General features: G+C 39.9%; 1 protein-coding gene across 3 annotated transcripts in view; it reads left to right on the forward strand.

Moving 5' to 3' along the window:
• The first annotated feature begins 283 nt into the window (after positions 1 to 283).
• TMEM168 (transmembrane protein 168) overlaps positions 284 to 17,549 on the forward strand; it is a 57,370-nt gene continuing 40,104 nt past the window's right edge. The window contains exons 1-3 of one of the 3 annotated variants that reach the window (XM_042249198.1): positions 551 to 886; positions 1,100 to 1,231; positions 5,416 to 6,669. In XM_042249198.1, the coding sequence (XP_042105132.1) occupies positions 5,542 to 6,669 (1,128 nt within the window). In that variant the 5' untranslated portion in view covers positions 551 to 886; positions 1,100 to 1,231; positions 5,416 to 5,541. Of the gene's footprint in view, positions 354 to 550; positions 887 to 1,099; positions 1,232 to 5,415; positions 6,670 to 17,549 lie in introns of those variants that run through there. The other 2 variants (XM_042249199.2, XM_015095297.3) reach the window with 2 other exon arrangements.

Raw genomic sequence — 17,549 nt, forward strand, 5'->3', positions numbered from 1 at the left:
TGGGGCGGGTGAAAGTGTAAGAGACTGGGGGAGAAAGCGAATGGAGCAGGCCATGATCGGGTAGCTCAGCGTTGATGGCGGAATTAAGACTTAGCCGGTGGACTAAAGGGAGGCTTTAACTAGAAAATGAAGCCAAAAGGGCTCTGAAGGCAAGACTAAAGAGCCTAGGCTTTTAGCCGGTCAGTGGACACAAATTCATATATTATGCGATATATACTAAAGAGCAGCAACGCCTCCTACAGTAGTTATCGTCCTTAGGTAGCCAGCCTGCCGGTCCTGCTCCAGTTTCCGTCCAACTCGAAGCGGCGGCCTAGATGCTTGATGGACACGGCCGATCCTTCGGGGTCTTCCAGGTACCAGTTCCCCGCCCATTCTACGTCTAAGAAGGCAACCGCTTGTGCGTCAGGTGGAGCCATTTGCGTTCGCTCAGTGCGGAGAGCACCTGGGTCCGCGGCAGTGCGGCGGCTTTGGGCGGGGCCAGGGGCTGGCTGCCGGGTCTCGCGGAGGAAGCGCGTAGCGCGGCCTGACCCCGGCGGCGTTCCGTACCGTCGCGAATCCGGCGGCGGGAATATGGCGGCCGCAGCCGGGCCAGTAACGGAGAAAGTTTCCGACGAGACTGGTCTGTGTTAGTGCGTGTGGCGTGGGGCACTCGACTGCCCTGGAGTGCCGTGTCCCCGCTCCGAACCGCAGGCTCAGCCGCAAGGGCCCTTCCTTTCCCCTGCTGGCCCAAGGGCCGACTCCGAGGGCTGAGAGAGCATTGGTAGCAGCGGCCGAGGCCGGGACAAGGGGTCACCGGCAGGGCGGTGAGACCTGGGCACAGACAGCGCGCAGGGCTTCGGCGAGGTGCGGGCCCCGAGCTCCGCCCGCCCGGCCTCGCGGGAAGGAGGTAGGGATATCTGCCTGGGGAGAAGTTGATGGTGTGGGGTGGAGGATGGAAGGCAGGGCGCCTCTCCGTATCCCCCAGCGGTTCCCCACTCAGCTGGGTGCCTACTTGTGGTTCCCAACAGCCAGGCTGCTGCTTAGGCCTCCTCCTAGGAGAAAGCAGAATGGAAGAAGAATTGCTATTGCTGCCGTATTGCTGAGGGGTTTGATATTCTAGGTACCTTTCTCCTCATGTGGGATGGGTCCAAAGAAGAGTTCTCATGAATTCATAGAACCGAAGCACTGGAATTCCCCGACCCTGGCTGCTCTGTAGATTCTTTCAGCTTTTGACACTTCCCCTAGACTGGACGTAAGTAGTTTCTGAGTCAGAAGACGATGCCATGCATCGTCACATGATAGTGTTTTTTGGGCTCAGTGAACCATTCCCTAGAAGGATGTAAAAGAGAACTTGCCGGTTTGGAGGAATTTGGATGAGATAAGTGACTGCTGGAGTAAGGCTGAGAGAGAAGCAAGCCAAACGTTCATGCAGTCTCCCTTCGCTCTGTGACTTCGTAGTTGTGGGTTATTAGACAACTTGTTTATTCTCTTTGTATATTAATATGCATCCTATAACTGACTGACATTGTTAGTAAATATAGTTACTTCTGTATCAGTCTTCGTTTCTTCAGGTATTTGTTGAATATCTACTTGGAGTCAAACTTTGTTGGAGTCAAACTTTCTGCTAAACCCTGGGTGTACAGTTTTGAAGACAAACTTTGAGAGACCTTGTGATCTAGTGGGGAATGCAGATATTAAACAGTTGATGATCAATATTTTTCCTATTCTACAGAATGTGGATCATACAAATGAGTCAGGGTGATTGCCCTAAGAAATGATTTAAGCTGAGACCTGAAGAGTAGGAGTGAGCCAGGTGTGAGGACCTCTGGTGGAGTCTGGAGGAGAAAAAGGAGTATACCTGGAGAGGGAACAGCATTAGTGTAGTTCAGAATTGAAAGATCCCTGTGACTAGAATACAAAGAATGGTAAGAGATGAGGTGGGAGAGTTATTCACATCCAATGAGGAAAGCCTCCTAAGGCATTTTAAGGAGTTTAGACTTTATCGCTTAGAGTGATGGGAAGCCTTTGGAGGTTTTTACATAACAGAATGAGGTGACAAGTTTTGGCTTTAAAAAGGATACTTTTTGGAGAAGGGCAAGAGGGGAAACAAGGAGACATTCAACCATGAGATGACGGTGGCTAAAACTAGGGTTGTGATCTTGAGGATGGAAAGAAGTAGAAACGTTTAAGAAGTGTCTAAGAGGAAGAGTGGGCAGGACTTGGTGACCATTAAATATAGGTGGTGAAAGGAGGGTTAGAATAGTATATAGGATGCTATAAAACAAACCTGACAATTACTAACTTTTCCTGTATCAGTGGACTCTTCTGTGCTCCTTTTTTTATCTGCCTCTCAAGTAATTCCCACTGAATCATTTGTGCTGGCAGACCCAATGAAAAGGATTGCACTGCTTTGTTGTTTTACTCACTTGATTGAGGATGTTTGTCTTTTAAAGAAGGTCGAAATGGGGAAAGACTTTGTGAATTAGCCATTAAAAAAAATAATATTCTGCCATGTTGATTTTGGCCCATAACAGGGTAACTGCATATATTCGATGCTATGAATGTGCTATACTTTATTAATTACATGTTTTCCTTTACTTTTTTCCTAAGCTTTTACCTCAGTGCAGGACAGAGCTAGTGCTTTCATTTCTGTCAGGTTAATATATATTAATACACATTTAAGTGTATAGTGAGAGAAGGGCCTAGGCTTGGGTTTGAGCATCCAAAGGATAGATTCAGAATGAAGAACCTGCAAGGAGACAGGAGAGATCAGTGAATTAGGAAGAAATTCTGAAGACTGGTCTTTGGAAGCTAGAGGGAGGGCAGGTTGCAGAAGGTGAAAGTGAAGTCGCTCAGTCGTGTCCGACTCTTTGTGACCCCATTCTCAGTCCATGGGATTTTCCAAACAGCAGTACTGGAGCGGGTTGCCGTTTCCTTCTCCAGGGGAATCTTCCCAACCTACGGATTGGACCCAGTCTCCCACATTGTAGGCAGATGCTTTACCCTCTGAGCCACCAGGGAAGCCCTGGGAGTCAAAAATGTCAAAGGTTGTTTGATGAAGGTGCAAGATAATGAGTGTAAAGTACTTATGCGATTTAGGAATTTAGGTTATTTTAGAACTTGACAGAGCAGTTTGTTGTTGTGTGGTGGAAACTGTAGTTTAGTTCATGTGAGAAGTAAAGCAATCAAATACTGGCTGTCAAGGGGACAGATGACTGAACTTGTAGGAGGAGATGGATTATTGAGTTTCAGTTTTGTTTCTGTATATATGTGTGTGTGTGTATATATATATGTTTTGTTTTTTTTTTGGGGGGGGTATCATTTTTTAAAAGAGCTTTGCAAATGTTTAAGCACCAGTGGATAAGAGAAGAGTAGTAGGAGTTGGAAGAGAGGAGAGAGTGTGAAGTTCTGGAAGAGACCGTGAGGAAGAGTCACATGTACAGCTAAAAGATGTAGCCTTCTATCCGGCAGAGAGCCTTCTTTTCTTAAATCAGGAGATGGTAGATATAGGTGAGTTTGTGGTGTTGGAAACTCAGGTAAGCTCCCTTTTGATGACGTTATTGGAGACAGAGTCATCTGGTGAGAATTTGGTCAGAAGTAGATGTCAGAGATTTGAGAATAGGGAAGAGAGGCTTGCCTAGCCCCAGAGAATGAGTGTTGACTAGAGAAACACAGAAGTATGTCTCATGAGTTGAGTTGCAACCATTTAGTCTGGTGTGTGATTTTTTTTTTTTTGTCTCCCACAGTGTTCAGTTTTTGAACCCAGACTGTACCATCAACCCTCAGAGGACATGTATTCCAGCATATTTGTTGAATGATTATATAGCACGTACAAGTGATGTTTTTAAAAATTCAGTGCATTCTAGATGGTGTCAGTTTCTCATACTTAAGTAAAAGATAAAACCTAAATATACCAAAGGAAGATATTTTCTTTAGTGGTGTGTGGTATCTTAAGGAATGATTGAAAATACAATTGAGGAGAATCATAATTCTTAGTTAATTAAATAAACTTAGCTGTAAAAAATATACTTGTTGAACTTGTAAGTTAGTAATAGTACTTTGAACCTCCCAGAGACCCTAAAGTTGTCATCCAGTGTCATTCTTCTGCAGCCGTATGGGTAATTCAGGGTTAATTCAGGTTATCTCATATTTCTCTTGGCTCTTTTAGTGTCCTGCGAAAGCAGAAATAAGCTGATTGCAAAGTAGTTACTTTTTGAGTTTTTAATCTCGTTGAGTTCTCAGTGGATATTCAGTGTGACCATAAACCTTTGCATGTATCATGTTTTCTGAAATAGCATACTAGAAAATTATCTAGTAAATAGTTAAATCATTTTGTTTGATGATGTCATGTTTGAAGTGCAACCTGAAGGGGTCCTTAAGATCGAAATAATTATCTGAGTCCTTTAACAAATAACTGTTGTGATAAGTTTCCAAAAATAAAATCATAGTTTTTAAAATGTACTTCACAATAAATGTTGGTCAGTATTTCAGTTTTACAGTTTTGACTAGAAAGTTCCAGAATTGGTTTGCTACAGAGATTGTATGTTTGATCATCAGAGTAACTTAATAGAGGTAAAAGTACAGGGAGAATGATGGATCAACTTTAGTGACTGAGTAACTTTAATACAGTTAAACTTCTAATAAGTTTATTAGTGAAACAGTGTTGAGACTAAGGTTTTATAGCATTTTAGAAGTAACTGGTAAAAAGATGTAGAGGATTTTAGGCAGGTGGTAATGGTTGCTATTATTGGATGATTATTAAAGAAAGCTGTGAGTGAAGTGAAGTCATTCAGTCATTTCCGACTCTGCGACCCCATGGACAGAGTAACCTGCACCAGGCTACTCCATCCATGGGATTTTCTAGGCAAGAGTACTGGAGTGGGTTGCCTATTTCCTTCTCCAGGGAATCTTCCCAACCCAGGGATCAAACCCAGGTCTCCTGCATTGTAGACAGACGCTTTACTGTCTGAGCCACGAGGGAAGCCTGTTATTGGATACTGGTGCTTTTCAAGTTAGAGGTATAATGACGTCCCTCATTTTGTTTGAGTTGACTAGCTTTCCACTATTCCAGACCCATCTGCTACATTTAAGCTGAGTTGAATATCTCATCATTGCACATTGTTGAAAAACTGGATATTGGAATAAAAATAGATTAGGTGAATTCCTTACCATCTCTGGAAAAATTTTTGTTGATGGCAACCTAGTCATACAATCCTAGAATAGGATAAGCGGAACAAATCTCCATTTTTGTTTGGATAAACTGAAGAGTTTTTAAGCCAGAGACAGTTACCGTTTAGATACACGCAAGTCAGATTTTAAACTGGGTATCTAAACAAACTTTATCTCTCACTTGGTCATTATTTTTTAATAAGAAAGATATATGTGAAAGGTAAATTACATAAAATTAACAGTGAAATATTTTTTCTTCTTTTTTAGATCACTGTAAACAAATTCCACCAGAGAAAGTGCTGAAATAGGAGTTACAGATACATTGGATTTGCTGGATGAAATACAAGCAGTTAATTTTCATAACGTGGGGAGAAAGCCCAGATTGACAGATTAATGTGTAAATCACTGCGTTACTGCTTTAGTCATTGTCTCTATTTAGCAATGACAAGACTGGAAGAAGTGAACAGAGAAGTGAACATGCATTCTTCAGTGCGTTACCTTGGCTATTTAGCCAGAATCAATTTACTGGTTGCTCTATGCTTAGGTCTCTATGTAAGATGGGAAAAAACAGCAAATTCCTTAATTTTGGTCATTTTTATTCTTGGTCTTTTTGTTCTCGGAATTGCCAGCATACTCTATTATTATTTTTCAATGGAAGCAGCAAGTTTAAGTCTCTCCAATCTTTGGTTTGGATTCTTGCTTGGCCTCCTGTGTTTTCTTGATAATTCATCCTTTAAAAATGATGTCAAAGAAGAATCAACCAAATATTTGCTTCTAACTTCCATAGTATTAAGGATATTATGCTCTTTGGTGGAGAGAATTTCTGGTTATGTCCGCCATCGGCCCACCTTACTAACCACAGTTGAATTTCTGGAACTTGTTGGATTTGCCATCGCCAGCACAACTATGTTGGTGGAAAAGTCTCTGAGTGTCATTTTACTTGTTGTAGCTTTGGCCATGCTGATTATCGACCTGAGAATGAAGTCTTTTCTAGCTATTCCAAACTTAGTTATTTTTGCAGTCTTGCTGTTTTTCTCCTCATTGGAAACTCCCCAAAATCCAGTTGCCTTTGCATGTTTTTTCATTTGCCTGATAACTGATCCTTTCCTTGACATTTATTTTAGTGGGCTTTCAGTGACTGAAAGGTGGAAACCCTTTTTGTACCGTGGAAGAATTTGCAGAAGACTTTCAGTTGTTTTCACTGGGATGATTGAGCTTACATTTTTCATTCTTTCAGCATTTAAACTTAGAGACACTCATCTCTGGTATTTTGTAATACCAGGCTTTTCCATTTTTGGAATTTTCTGGATGATTTGCCATATTATTTTTCTTTTAACTCTTTGGGGATTCCATACCAAATTAAATGACTGCCATAAGGTATGTTTTACCCACAGAGTAGATAACAATAGCCTTGACAGAATCATGGCATCCAAAGGGATGCGTCATTTTTGCTTAATTTCAGAGCAGTTAGTTTTTTTCAGTCTTCTTGCAACAGCAATTTTGGGAGCAGTTTCCTGGCAGGTAAGCTTACAGTTTGTTTATTATGTCAATGCCTATGATATGTGATTAAATGTTTGCTTCAAGAGTTGAATTATTAGAACTGAAAGGTCAAGCTCACAATTTCAGAAGTAGATGTTGCGGGCAGGGCACTTATTTAGTTTTGTTTCTGGATTTGAGTACTGAATGAATATTGACAGGATAATTTCATTTGCTTTCTAGCAAGAGGTACGAAAATATTAGGAATACTCAGCATGTGACATGCCTCCTATCTTCTGACTGTTGATTAATGAAACACTTCATGGGTTAAAAATTCTTAGAATATTAACATTTGAAGGGTGTTTAGAGATTGTTCTTTAATTTTTTCACTTTACACATGAGGAAACCAAAAGTCAGAAAACATATCCAGAGTCACTGGTACTAGCTAGAACGAGGTTGCCTAACTTCTGTCTAGTCCATCGGTCTCATTTCCCTAAGAGTTTTATATAGAAGTTGATTAGATATGTAATAACATATCAGATTCTTTTTTTAAAAGGATTTATTTCTTTATCTGGCTGCACCGGGTATTAGTTGTGGCATGTTGGAACTTCAGTCTTCGTTGAGACATGCAGAATCTTTAGTTGTGGCATTTGAACTCTTAGTTGCGGCATGTGGGATCTAGTTTTCTGACCAGGGATCGAACCCAGGCTGCCTGCATTGGGAGGGAGCACAGAGCCTTAGCCCCTGGACCACCAGGGAAGTCCCCATATCAAATTCTTAATTTCAGATTAGAGCCTATCCTAAGAAAGGAAAAATTAGTTTTACAATACATTTGCCTACAATATGTTTTAAAAATATATTTTGTAGACAAAGACATTCAAACTAAATGGTTGGAGTTTATATCTGTAGTTATATCAGCCTTCCGTTCTCAGAACATTTATTGACTGTACGGGTCACTGGAGAAGGAAATGGCAACCCACTGTAGTATTCTTGCCTGGAAAATCTCATAGCATACTGAGGCTGAAGATCTCAAGATGAATGAAAAATTCCTCTGTCATTAAAGAAGGCACAGTCTCTAATGGGAGGCAGAAGAGGCAGGCATGTAAACCGGTAATTATTATTACACTTTGAAAATACTATAATTTGAGTATATCAGGTTGGGATGTAGGGCAAAAATGAAGGTGCATTTTGCTTGCAGTTCTCTGCTTTGCACTAGTTAGTTGCAATGGAGTGATTTCTAGATATGAGCGTTTGAAGAGAAGGTGTGGAGACTTGCCTGGGCATGGTGCATTTTAGTCATTGCTGGCTAGGGCACAGAACCTGTGTGGGAGTCAATCAGATGATTTAAAAAACAAACCAAAAAAACTATTTGCCAGCGCTCAGGACTATCAGAACGATGCTGATGGGTGAGAACTCTCTGTCCTTCCTGCTTGCTCCTTTCCCACCCCTACTTTTTTTTCATTTCCAAATGAGCCTCATTTGTTTTTTGACACCTTTCCAGATCATCAAATCCTGTTAACCAAATATTTTGTAAGTCACTAAATTCCTCTTTTCTTATACAAATGGTCTTAAGCTTGGTATGTGTACTACCAAGAGGCATATAGAAGCTTTCCATTGAGTATGTCAGCAAAGATAATTTTAAGACAATCAGTTTCTAGATTCTTACCTTCCATTCTCCTTTCCTAAAGCTGATCTACTTGAGAATGCCCCTCAATATAGATGTGGAGTGGTTACTAATTGTGGTTTTAATTTGCATTTAATCAAATTTAAATGTATTTAAACCTTCTCTAATGACTGATGTTGAGTATCTTTTAATGTGTGTGTATTCATTTACCTTTGCTGACGTAGCTCTTTAAATCTTTTTTTGATCTAAATTGGGTTTTGTGTCTTACAATTGAATTTTAAGGGTTTGTTTTATATTCTTACTAGAAGTCTTTTATCAGGTATATGATTTGGAAATGGGTCGGGAAGATCCCTGGAGAAGGAAATGGCAACCCACTCCAGTACTTCTGCCTGGAAAATCTCATGGATAGAGGAGCCTGGTAGGCTACAGTCCATGGGGTCGCAAAGAGTCAGACACGACTGAGTGACTTCACTTTAAGTTTTCTGCTGTGTGGCTTATCTCCTTCAAAAAAATTTAATTATTTCTTTTCTGTTTGGCTGCAATGGGTCTTTGTTACTTTGCATTTATTGCTTTGCATAGACTTTGGCATTTGCGGTGAGTGGGGGCCACCCTCTCTTGCGGTGGCCTCTCTAATTGCAGAGCACAGGCGCTAGGCACACAGGCTCAGTAGTCAGGGTGCGTGGGCTCCAGAGCACAGCAACTGTGGTGCTTGGGCTTAGCTGCTCCATGCCATGTGGGATCCTCCTGATCAGGGATTGAGCCTGTCTCCTCTGCCATGATTCTCGGATGGATTCTTATCCAGTGTGCCACCACAGAAGTCTTTTTTTCTTTTTTTAAATGATATCTTTTGAAGAGTGCAAACTTTTAACTTTACCAATCCAGTTTGGCAACTTTTTCTTTTATGTACTGCAGTTTTTAGGATCTTATCTAAGGAAATGTTGCTCAGGCCTGGGTCACAAAGATTTTTCTCCTATTGTTTTCTTTAGTTTTATCATTTTAGCTTTTACATTTAGGTTGTGCGATCCATTTTGAGTTAAGTTTTGTTATTGTATGAGGTAAGGAATTTTTTTTTCTTAACATGGCTTTCTAATTGTTCCAACACCATTTGCTGAAAAGACTATGCTTTCTCTTGTTGAATTGCCTTGGCACCTTTGTCCAAAAACAGTTTCTTAGCTTTCTTTTTTGTTTCATTGTTCTATATATCTTATCCTTAAAATAGTATTATGCTGTCTCACAAGATATTTTCTAATTTTCCTTGAAATTTCTTCTTTGATCTATGTTAAAGTTTGTTGTGTGATACTGTAATCTTTGGGGGATTTCCCACATTTTTTCTATTCAGTTCAGTTCAGTCACTCAGTCCTGTCCGACTCTTTGTGACCCCATGAACCGTAGCACGCCAGGCCTCCTTGTCCATCACCAACTCCCGGAGTCCGCCCAAACCCATAACCATTGAGTTCATGATGTCATCCAACCATCTCATCCTCTGTTGTCCCCTTCTCCTCCTGCCCTCAATCTTTCCCAGCATCAGGGTCTGTTCAGATGAGGCAGTTCTTCGCATCAGGTGGCCAAAGTATTGAAGTTTCAGCTTCAACATCAGTCCTTCCAGTGAACACCCAGGACTGACTTTTTCTATTATTAATTTCTCATATAAGTCCAGGTGACTGGAGAACATAGTTTCTATGATTTTAGTGTTTTGCTAAAACTTGTTTTGTAGTCTGTCATGTGTTTTATTCTGGAGAACGTGTGTGTGTGCTTAGTCGCTAAGTTGAGTCTGACTCTTGCAACCCCATGAACTGTAGCCTGCCCTGCTCCCGTGTCCGTGAGAATTTCCCAGGCAAGAATACTTGAGTAGGGTTTCCATTTCCTTCTCCAGGGGATCTTCCCAGCCCAGAGATCAAACCTGCATGTCCTTTGTCTCCTGCATTGCAGGCAGATTCTTTACCCACTGAGCCATCAGGGAAGCTCCCTTCTGGAGAGTACATCATGTTTGATTAAAAAGAATAAGTTGCTGCTGTTGTTGATTGAAGCATTCTGTAAATGTCAGCTAGGTTAAGTTTGTTGGTGGTGGTGGTCATGTATTTATGTCTTTGCTGATTTTCTGTTTAATTCTGAGAGAGTGATACTGAAAATCTCTGTTAAATGACTCGATTGTGTATTTCTCAATTTTGTCATTTTCTTGCCTTAAGTATTTTGGGGCTCTGTTTTTTCTAGGTGTATATACATCTTTAATTATACTTTCTTATGTATTGACCTTTTTATCTTCATGGTAAGCAGCATAGTTGAATAGTTAAAAAAGAGACCTAATAGCTTGCAAAATGTAACATTATCTAGCTTTTTAAACAGAATTTGTCAACTCTTGTTTTAGGCCAGTGCTTCTCAAACTTTGATATACATAGGAATCATACGGAGATCTTGTTAAAGTTCTGAAGACTAGAATTAAGTAATTTGGGAGGAGAGCCTAAAACTCTGCAGACCTTCTAAAAATCTTAAAAATGATGCAGATAGAAGTAAACCCATTGAGTAGCAACGTATTAATTTAGCTATTCAAGACTAATGTGTATCTATCAAAATTGGTATTTATTCCTTTTGGCTGCGCCGGGTCTTACTTGCTATGCATGGCCTTTTTCTCATTGCTGCAAGCGGGGGCTGCTCTCTGGTTGCCATGCACTGGCCTCTCATTGTGGTGGCTTCTCTTGTTGCAAAGAATGGGTTCTAGGGCATGTGGGTTTCAGTAGTTACGGTGCGATACTTAGTTGCACTGGCATGTGGAATCCTCCCAGGTGAGGGATCGAAGTGTGTCCCCTGCATTGATGGGTGGACTGTCCACTGCTGGACCACCAGGGAAGGCCTCCATCAGAGTTTTGTATGCATTAGTTGCTATTTGATAACTTCTGGCCGTGATGCAGGCATTGTGTTTTTGATGCAGTTAACTTTTTAAAAATTGAAGTCTAGTTGATTTACAGTGTTGTTAGTTTCAGGTGTACAGCAAAGTTATTCAGTTTATACACATACACACAATCTTTTTCAGATTCTTTTCCCATATAGGTTATTACAAAATGCTGACTATAGTTCCCTATGCTATATAGTAGGTCCTTGTTGTTTAACTATTTTTTCTATAATCGTTTATGTATGTTACTCCCAGATTCCTAATTTATCCCTCCCTCCCTACCTTTCCCCTTTGGTAACCTTAAGTTTGTTTCCTAGGTCTGTGAGTCTGTTTCTGTATTGTAAATAAGTTCATTCCATAATTTTTTAAGATTCCACATATAAGTGATACCATATTTGTCTTTCTCTGATTTACTTCCCTTAATGTGATAATCTCTGTGTCCATCCATGTTGCTGCAAGCGGCATTATTCAATTTCTTTTTATGGCTGAGTAGTATTCCATTGTGTATATATGTGCCATATTTTCTTTATCCATTCATCTCTCGATGGACATTTACGTTGGTTCCATGTCGTGGTTAGTGTAAATAGTGCTGTGGTGAACATTGGGTGCATATATCTTATCAAGGTATGATTTTCTCTGGATTTATCTCCAGGAGTGGAGTTTCTGAATCATATGGTAGTTCAGTCTGTCTGCCCTCTGATGCCCTCTCTCAGCGCCTACTGTCTTACTGGGGGTTCTCTTACCTTTGACGTGGGGTATCTCTTCACGGCTGCTCCAGCAAAGGGCAGCCACTGCTCCTTACTTTGGCCGTGGGGTATCTCCTCACAGCTTCCACTCCTGACCTTGGACGTGGGGTATCTCCTCAGCTGCTTGCCACTCTTCTTTCAATTAGATTTTTCTCAAACTGCTTTTGCTCAACATTCCTAAATGATACAGATACAAATTAATTTAAAAGTCACTCCATCGTGTCTGACTCTGTGACCCCATGAACTGTAGTATGCCAGGCTCCTATATCCATGGAATTCTCCAAGCTAGAATCCTGGAGTGGGTATGTCTTTCGTTCTCCAGGGTATCTTCCCAATCCGGGGATCTAACCCAGGTCTCCCACATTGCAGGCAAATTCTTTACCGTCTGAGCCATCAGGGAAGCTTTTTAAAATAATTAATCTAAACCCATTTTTTTCATATTTCTGTGACAGTAATACTAAAGTGTCAAATTAATTTTCCCCTCTGTCCCATTAAAATATACTTCAGTGGATGGATTTCCACTGAAAAATAGTTCCACTGGTTGAGTGGGGGCAGTCCAGGTAAAAATGAGAAACTAGTCTTTAAATGAGTTAGTCAGCCACAGGTAGGATGAATGAAAGCAGAGATAACACTAAAATCTGGAAGACTAGCTAGGATCAAGAGATAAGGACCTGGACTAAGGTGACAGAAAAATTGCTGTGGTAAGGATATGACTGATAGAAGTATCAAGGGAAAAACAGATCTTATTTAAAAGTAAAACTTAAAGAGAATTTGAAATAAGCTGATGAAATGTAGAGATGAGTGTTCTGACGGTGGATAGTCAATGTTAAAAAATGTTGACAGAATGAAGGGAGCAGATTGGAATGTAGAGTAATCGATTTTATTGAATTGATGGCCTAGTAGGCATTTGTTATTAACAAAACATTTTAGAGTAGGTTTATTTTTTAAAGTGTATTTTTAGACAGTCAAATCTGTCTCATTTTACTACCAGAAGAGTAAAACCAAACAGATGTAAACATGAGACTAATCTCGTGGACCACAATTGTGACTTAATTCCCCAAATAGACTTAGCCATTTTTTTTTTTCATTTTAAGGTTTTTTCATGTCAGTAGTTTGGGGTTATTTTATTTTTTCGTGTACAATTCTGTGATTTTGACAAGTGCACATAGTTTTATGACCAGTACAATCAAAATATGGAGCAGTTCCATCACCCCAAAATTCCCTCCTGCCCCTCTCTAGTTAGTCCCTCTCCACCCATCAGTACTTGGCAACGGAATTGTTTTGTCTAGAGTGCCATATACACGAAATCATGTAGTGCATATCTGTTTGAGTCTGGCTTCTTTCACTTAGCATAATTCATATGAGATTTAGCTATATTGTTTTAGTTTATCCCTTATTATGGCTGAGCAGTATTCCATTATGTGAAAGTCTCACACTCAATTGAGCGAAACTGAAATTAGTTTTTGGTATTTTTAAGTAGAGCTGCTGTAAACGTTCAGACAGGGCTTTGTGTTAACATAGGTTTTTATTTTACCTGTGTGGGTTGTATGATAAACATATGAGTCATGTTTATAAGAAAATGTCAAACTGTTTTCCAAAGTTGCTGTACCATTTTGTGTTCTCACTTGCAGTATATGGGATTTATCCCTTTGTTTTTGTTTTTGAACCATTCTGATAGGTATGTAGTGGTAACTCTTTGTGGTTTTCTTTTCTATTTCCCTAGTAGCTAATGATGTTAAGTATCTTTTCATGCTACTGCTTGTCTTGAAAATTTCAGATCTCTTGGCTACTTTTAAAATTGGGTTGTTTGTTTTCTTAATGTGTTGAGATATAAGTCCCTTATTAGATATTTGACTTTCAAATATTTGCTCCTAGTGTTTGACCTTTTCTCTTGTTTTTTTTTTGAAGAGCAGAGGTTCTTAATTTTGCTACAGTCTTAATTTATCATTTTTTTCTTTTATGGATTATCTTTTGATGTCATATGTGAGGAATCTTTGACCTCATTTGAGTAGAATCTCTGACTGATCCCACGGGGACAGCTTTATTTTTTGTTAGCTTTACTGAATTTAATGAAACATTTTCAGAGTGAAGACAGTAATATCATTCCAAGTCATTTACATTAAAAAGCTGGAATTTTACCATTAACCTCTGTTGTGTTTTGTTCATAATCTCATTGCAGTTTTAAAATGCAACATTACAGCTGTTGTTTCCTGCAGTTCATCTTATGTTCATTGAATGTGCTATTTGCATTCCACTTTTGTACTTTTTTCCTTAAATAAGTCATTAAGAAGTATTAATACTTAACACAGTACCATAGCCATTTGATGATAGTTTTATTGCTCAGCCATAGGCTTTTCTAAAATCGATACTTGACAGTTCACATAAGGGAAAAAAAGGGAGGAAAGTGTCCAGATTCCCAAGGAAGCATATTCCCCACGGCCTGCTGTTTTGTTTAGCGATTTTCTCTGAAATCTTTCACATGAGATTTTATATGCCTTTCCTTGCCACCCACTGTCATTTGCAGAGTCCATGGGGTTTTGAGGCAACTTTTTGGAGGAGCCCTTTGACCCAAACCAGAAAAACCATAATCACAGTTAATTTCTCTTCAGGGGAAGCTCTAGCAATCACTGGGTTTGACAGATGTAACAAGATAGTTTCACACCCTAGGAAAGGAGGGAATCCACGGATGCAGCACAGTTTCAATTCTAGCAAGATGGCTAGACAGCCGTATCATTTCACTTGGCACCAGGAGCAGAGTTTTCAAATTTGTTGCCAAAACTAGAAGTTTACATTTCACAGTTTTTTGTTTTGTCTCATTTCTCTTCCTAAAGTTTTGAGATATTTAGGTCTCAATTAGAGGGTCACTATTTTTTTTAGCTTAAACTTATACTCAATTTAATGTTTTATCTTTTCTGCAGAACACTATGAAACAGGAATAGATGCTTTTATTTCCTAGAACAATAGCGATAGTCTGAGTATAATTTTATTCATGGAATAAGAACATAAATTTGTCCTTTACTGTGATTTTTCCAGCTTTTAAAAATTAATGACTAGAGATATTTTCATTTTAATAATAAGGCTTATTTATTAGCTGTTTATTTTTTTTTCATGTGCTATCCTCTGTTCTCTGTACTTTAAGTATATTTAATCCTCATGCTGCTTTAAGATAGTTATTGTTCAGTTGCTAAGTCGGATGTGACACTTTGCGACCCCATAAACTGCAGCATGCCAGGCTCCCCTGTCCTGCACTATCTACCAGAGTTTGCTCAAATTCCTGTTCATTGAGTCAGTAATGCTATCTAAATATCTTATCCACTGCTGCCACCTTTACCTTTGGCCTTCAGCCTTTCCCAGCATCAGTCTTTTCCAATAATTTGAATCTTCACATCAAGTGGCCAAAGTATTGAAGCTTCAGCTTCAGCATCAATCCTTCCAATGAATTTTCAGGGTTGGTTTCTTTTAGGATTGACTGGTTTGATATCCTTGGCAGTACAAGGGACTCTCAAGAGTCTTGTGCAGCACCACAAGCATCAATTCTTCAGCACTGAAAAGCATCAATTCTTTAGCACTAGAAAGCATCAGTTCTTCAGCACTCAGCCTTTTTTCATGTATAGATGTGTCCAGCTCTCAATCTGTACATGAGTGCTGGAAAAACTATAGCTTTGAATATACGGATTTTGATGGCAGAGCGATGTTTCTGCTTTTTAATATTGCCTATGTTTGTCATAGCATACCTGCCAAAGGGCAAGCGTCAAAAGTTTCATGGCTGCAGTCACTATCCACAGGGATTTTGGAGCCCAAGAAAATAAAGTCTGTTACTGTTTCCACTTTTTCCCTGTCTGTTAATATTTGCCATGCAGTGATGGGATTGGATGACACAGTCTTAGTTTTTTGTATGTTGAGTTTTAAGCCAACTTTTTCACTCTCCTCTTTCAATTTTATCAAGAAGCTCTTTAGTTCCTCTTCACTTTCTGCCATTAAAGTGGTATTATCTACATATGTGAGGTTGTTGATTTTTCTCCCAGCAGTCTTGATTCCCAGAGAAGGCAATGGCAACCCACTCCAGTACTCTTGCCTGGAAAATCCCATGGATGGAGGAGCCTGTGGTCCATGGGGTCACGAAGAGTCAGACACAACAGAGCGACTTCACTTTCACTTTTCACTTTCATGCATTGGAGAAGGAAATGGCAACCCACTCCAGTGTTCTTGCCTGGAGAATCCCAGGGGCAGCAGAGCCTGGTGGGCTGTCATCTATGGGGTCGCACAGAGTTGAACACAACTGAAGCGACTTAGCAGCAGCAGCAGCAGTCTTGATTCCAGCTTGTGATTCACCAGCCCTGCATTTTTGCATGATGTATTATGCATAGAAGTTAAATAAGCAGGGTGACAATTCACAGCCTTGTACTCCTTTCCCAATTTTGAACCAGTCTGTTGTTGTATGTCTGGTTCTAACTGTTCCTTCCTGACCTGCATACAGGTTTCTCAAGAGGCAAGTAAGGTGCTCTGGTATTCCCATCTCTTTTAGAATAGTCCAGTTTGTTTTGATCCATACAGTCAAAAGCTTTAGTGTAGTCAGTGAAGCAGAAGTAGATGTTTTTCTGAAATTCTCTTGCTTTTTCTATGTTCCAATGGATGTTGGCAGTTTGATCTCTGATTCCTCTGCCTTTACTAAATCCAGCTTGTACATCTGAAAGTTCTTGGTTCATGTTCTGCTAAAGCCTAGCTTATAGAATATTGAGCGTAACCTTACTGGCATGGAGATGAGCACAATTGTGCAGTAGTTTGAACATTTATTGGCATTGTCCTTATTTGGGATTGGAATGAAAACTGACCTTTTCCAGTCCTGTGGCCACTGCTGAGTTTTCCAAATTTGCTGGCATATTGAGTGCAGCACAGGATTTAAAATAGCTCAGCTGCAATTCCATCACCTCCACTAACTTTTTAAAAAATATATTTTTTTAATTGATGATTGTTTTACGATATTGGTTTGATTTCTGTCATACAGCCACATGAGTAAACCATAGGTGTACATATATCCCCTCCCTTTTGAATATCCCTCCCACTTCCCGCCCATTCTGACCCATCTAGGTTATTAGAGAGCCCCAGGTTGAGTTCTCTGAGTCATACAGCAAGTTCCCATTAGCTCTGTATTTACATATGTTAGTGTATATGCGTCCGTGCTACACTCCATTTATTTCACCCTCCCCCTCTTCTCCCCCACCCTTGTTCATAAGTGTGTTCTCTATGTCTGTGTCTCTATTGTTGCTCTGTAAACATTCATCAGTACCATTCTTCTAGGTTCCATATATATGTGTTAATATATGATATTTTTTTTCTGACTTCACTCTGTGTAATAGGCTCTAGGTTAATCCACTTCATTAAAACTGACTCAAATGTGTTCATTTTTATGGCTGAGTAGTAGTCCATTGTGTGTGTGTGTGTGTACACCATAGCTTCTTTATCCATTCATCTGTTGATGGACATCTAGGTTGCCTCCATGTCATGGCTATTGTGAATAGAGCTACAGTGAACATTGGGGTACCTGTGTCTTTTTCAGTTTTGGTTTCTGCAGGGTATATGCCTAGAAACGGTATTGCTGGGTCATATGGTGGTTTTATTCCTAGTTTGTTTGTTTTTTTAAGTAATCTCCATACTGTCTTCCATAGTG

This window comes from Ovis aries, chromosome 4 (assembly GCF_016772045.2).
Source record: "Ovis aries strain OAR_USU_Benz2616 breed Rambouillet chromosome 4, ARS-UI_Ramb_v3.0, whole genome shotgun sequence".
Lineage (NCBI taxonomy): Eukaryota > Metazoa > Chordata > Mammalia > Artiodactyla > Bovidae > Ovis > Ovis aries.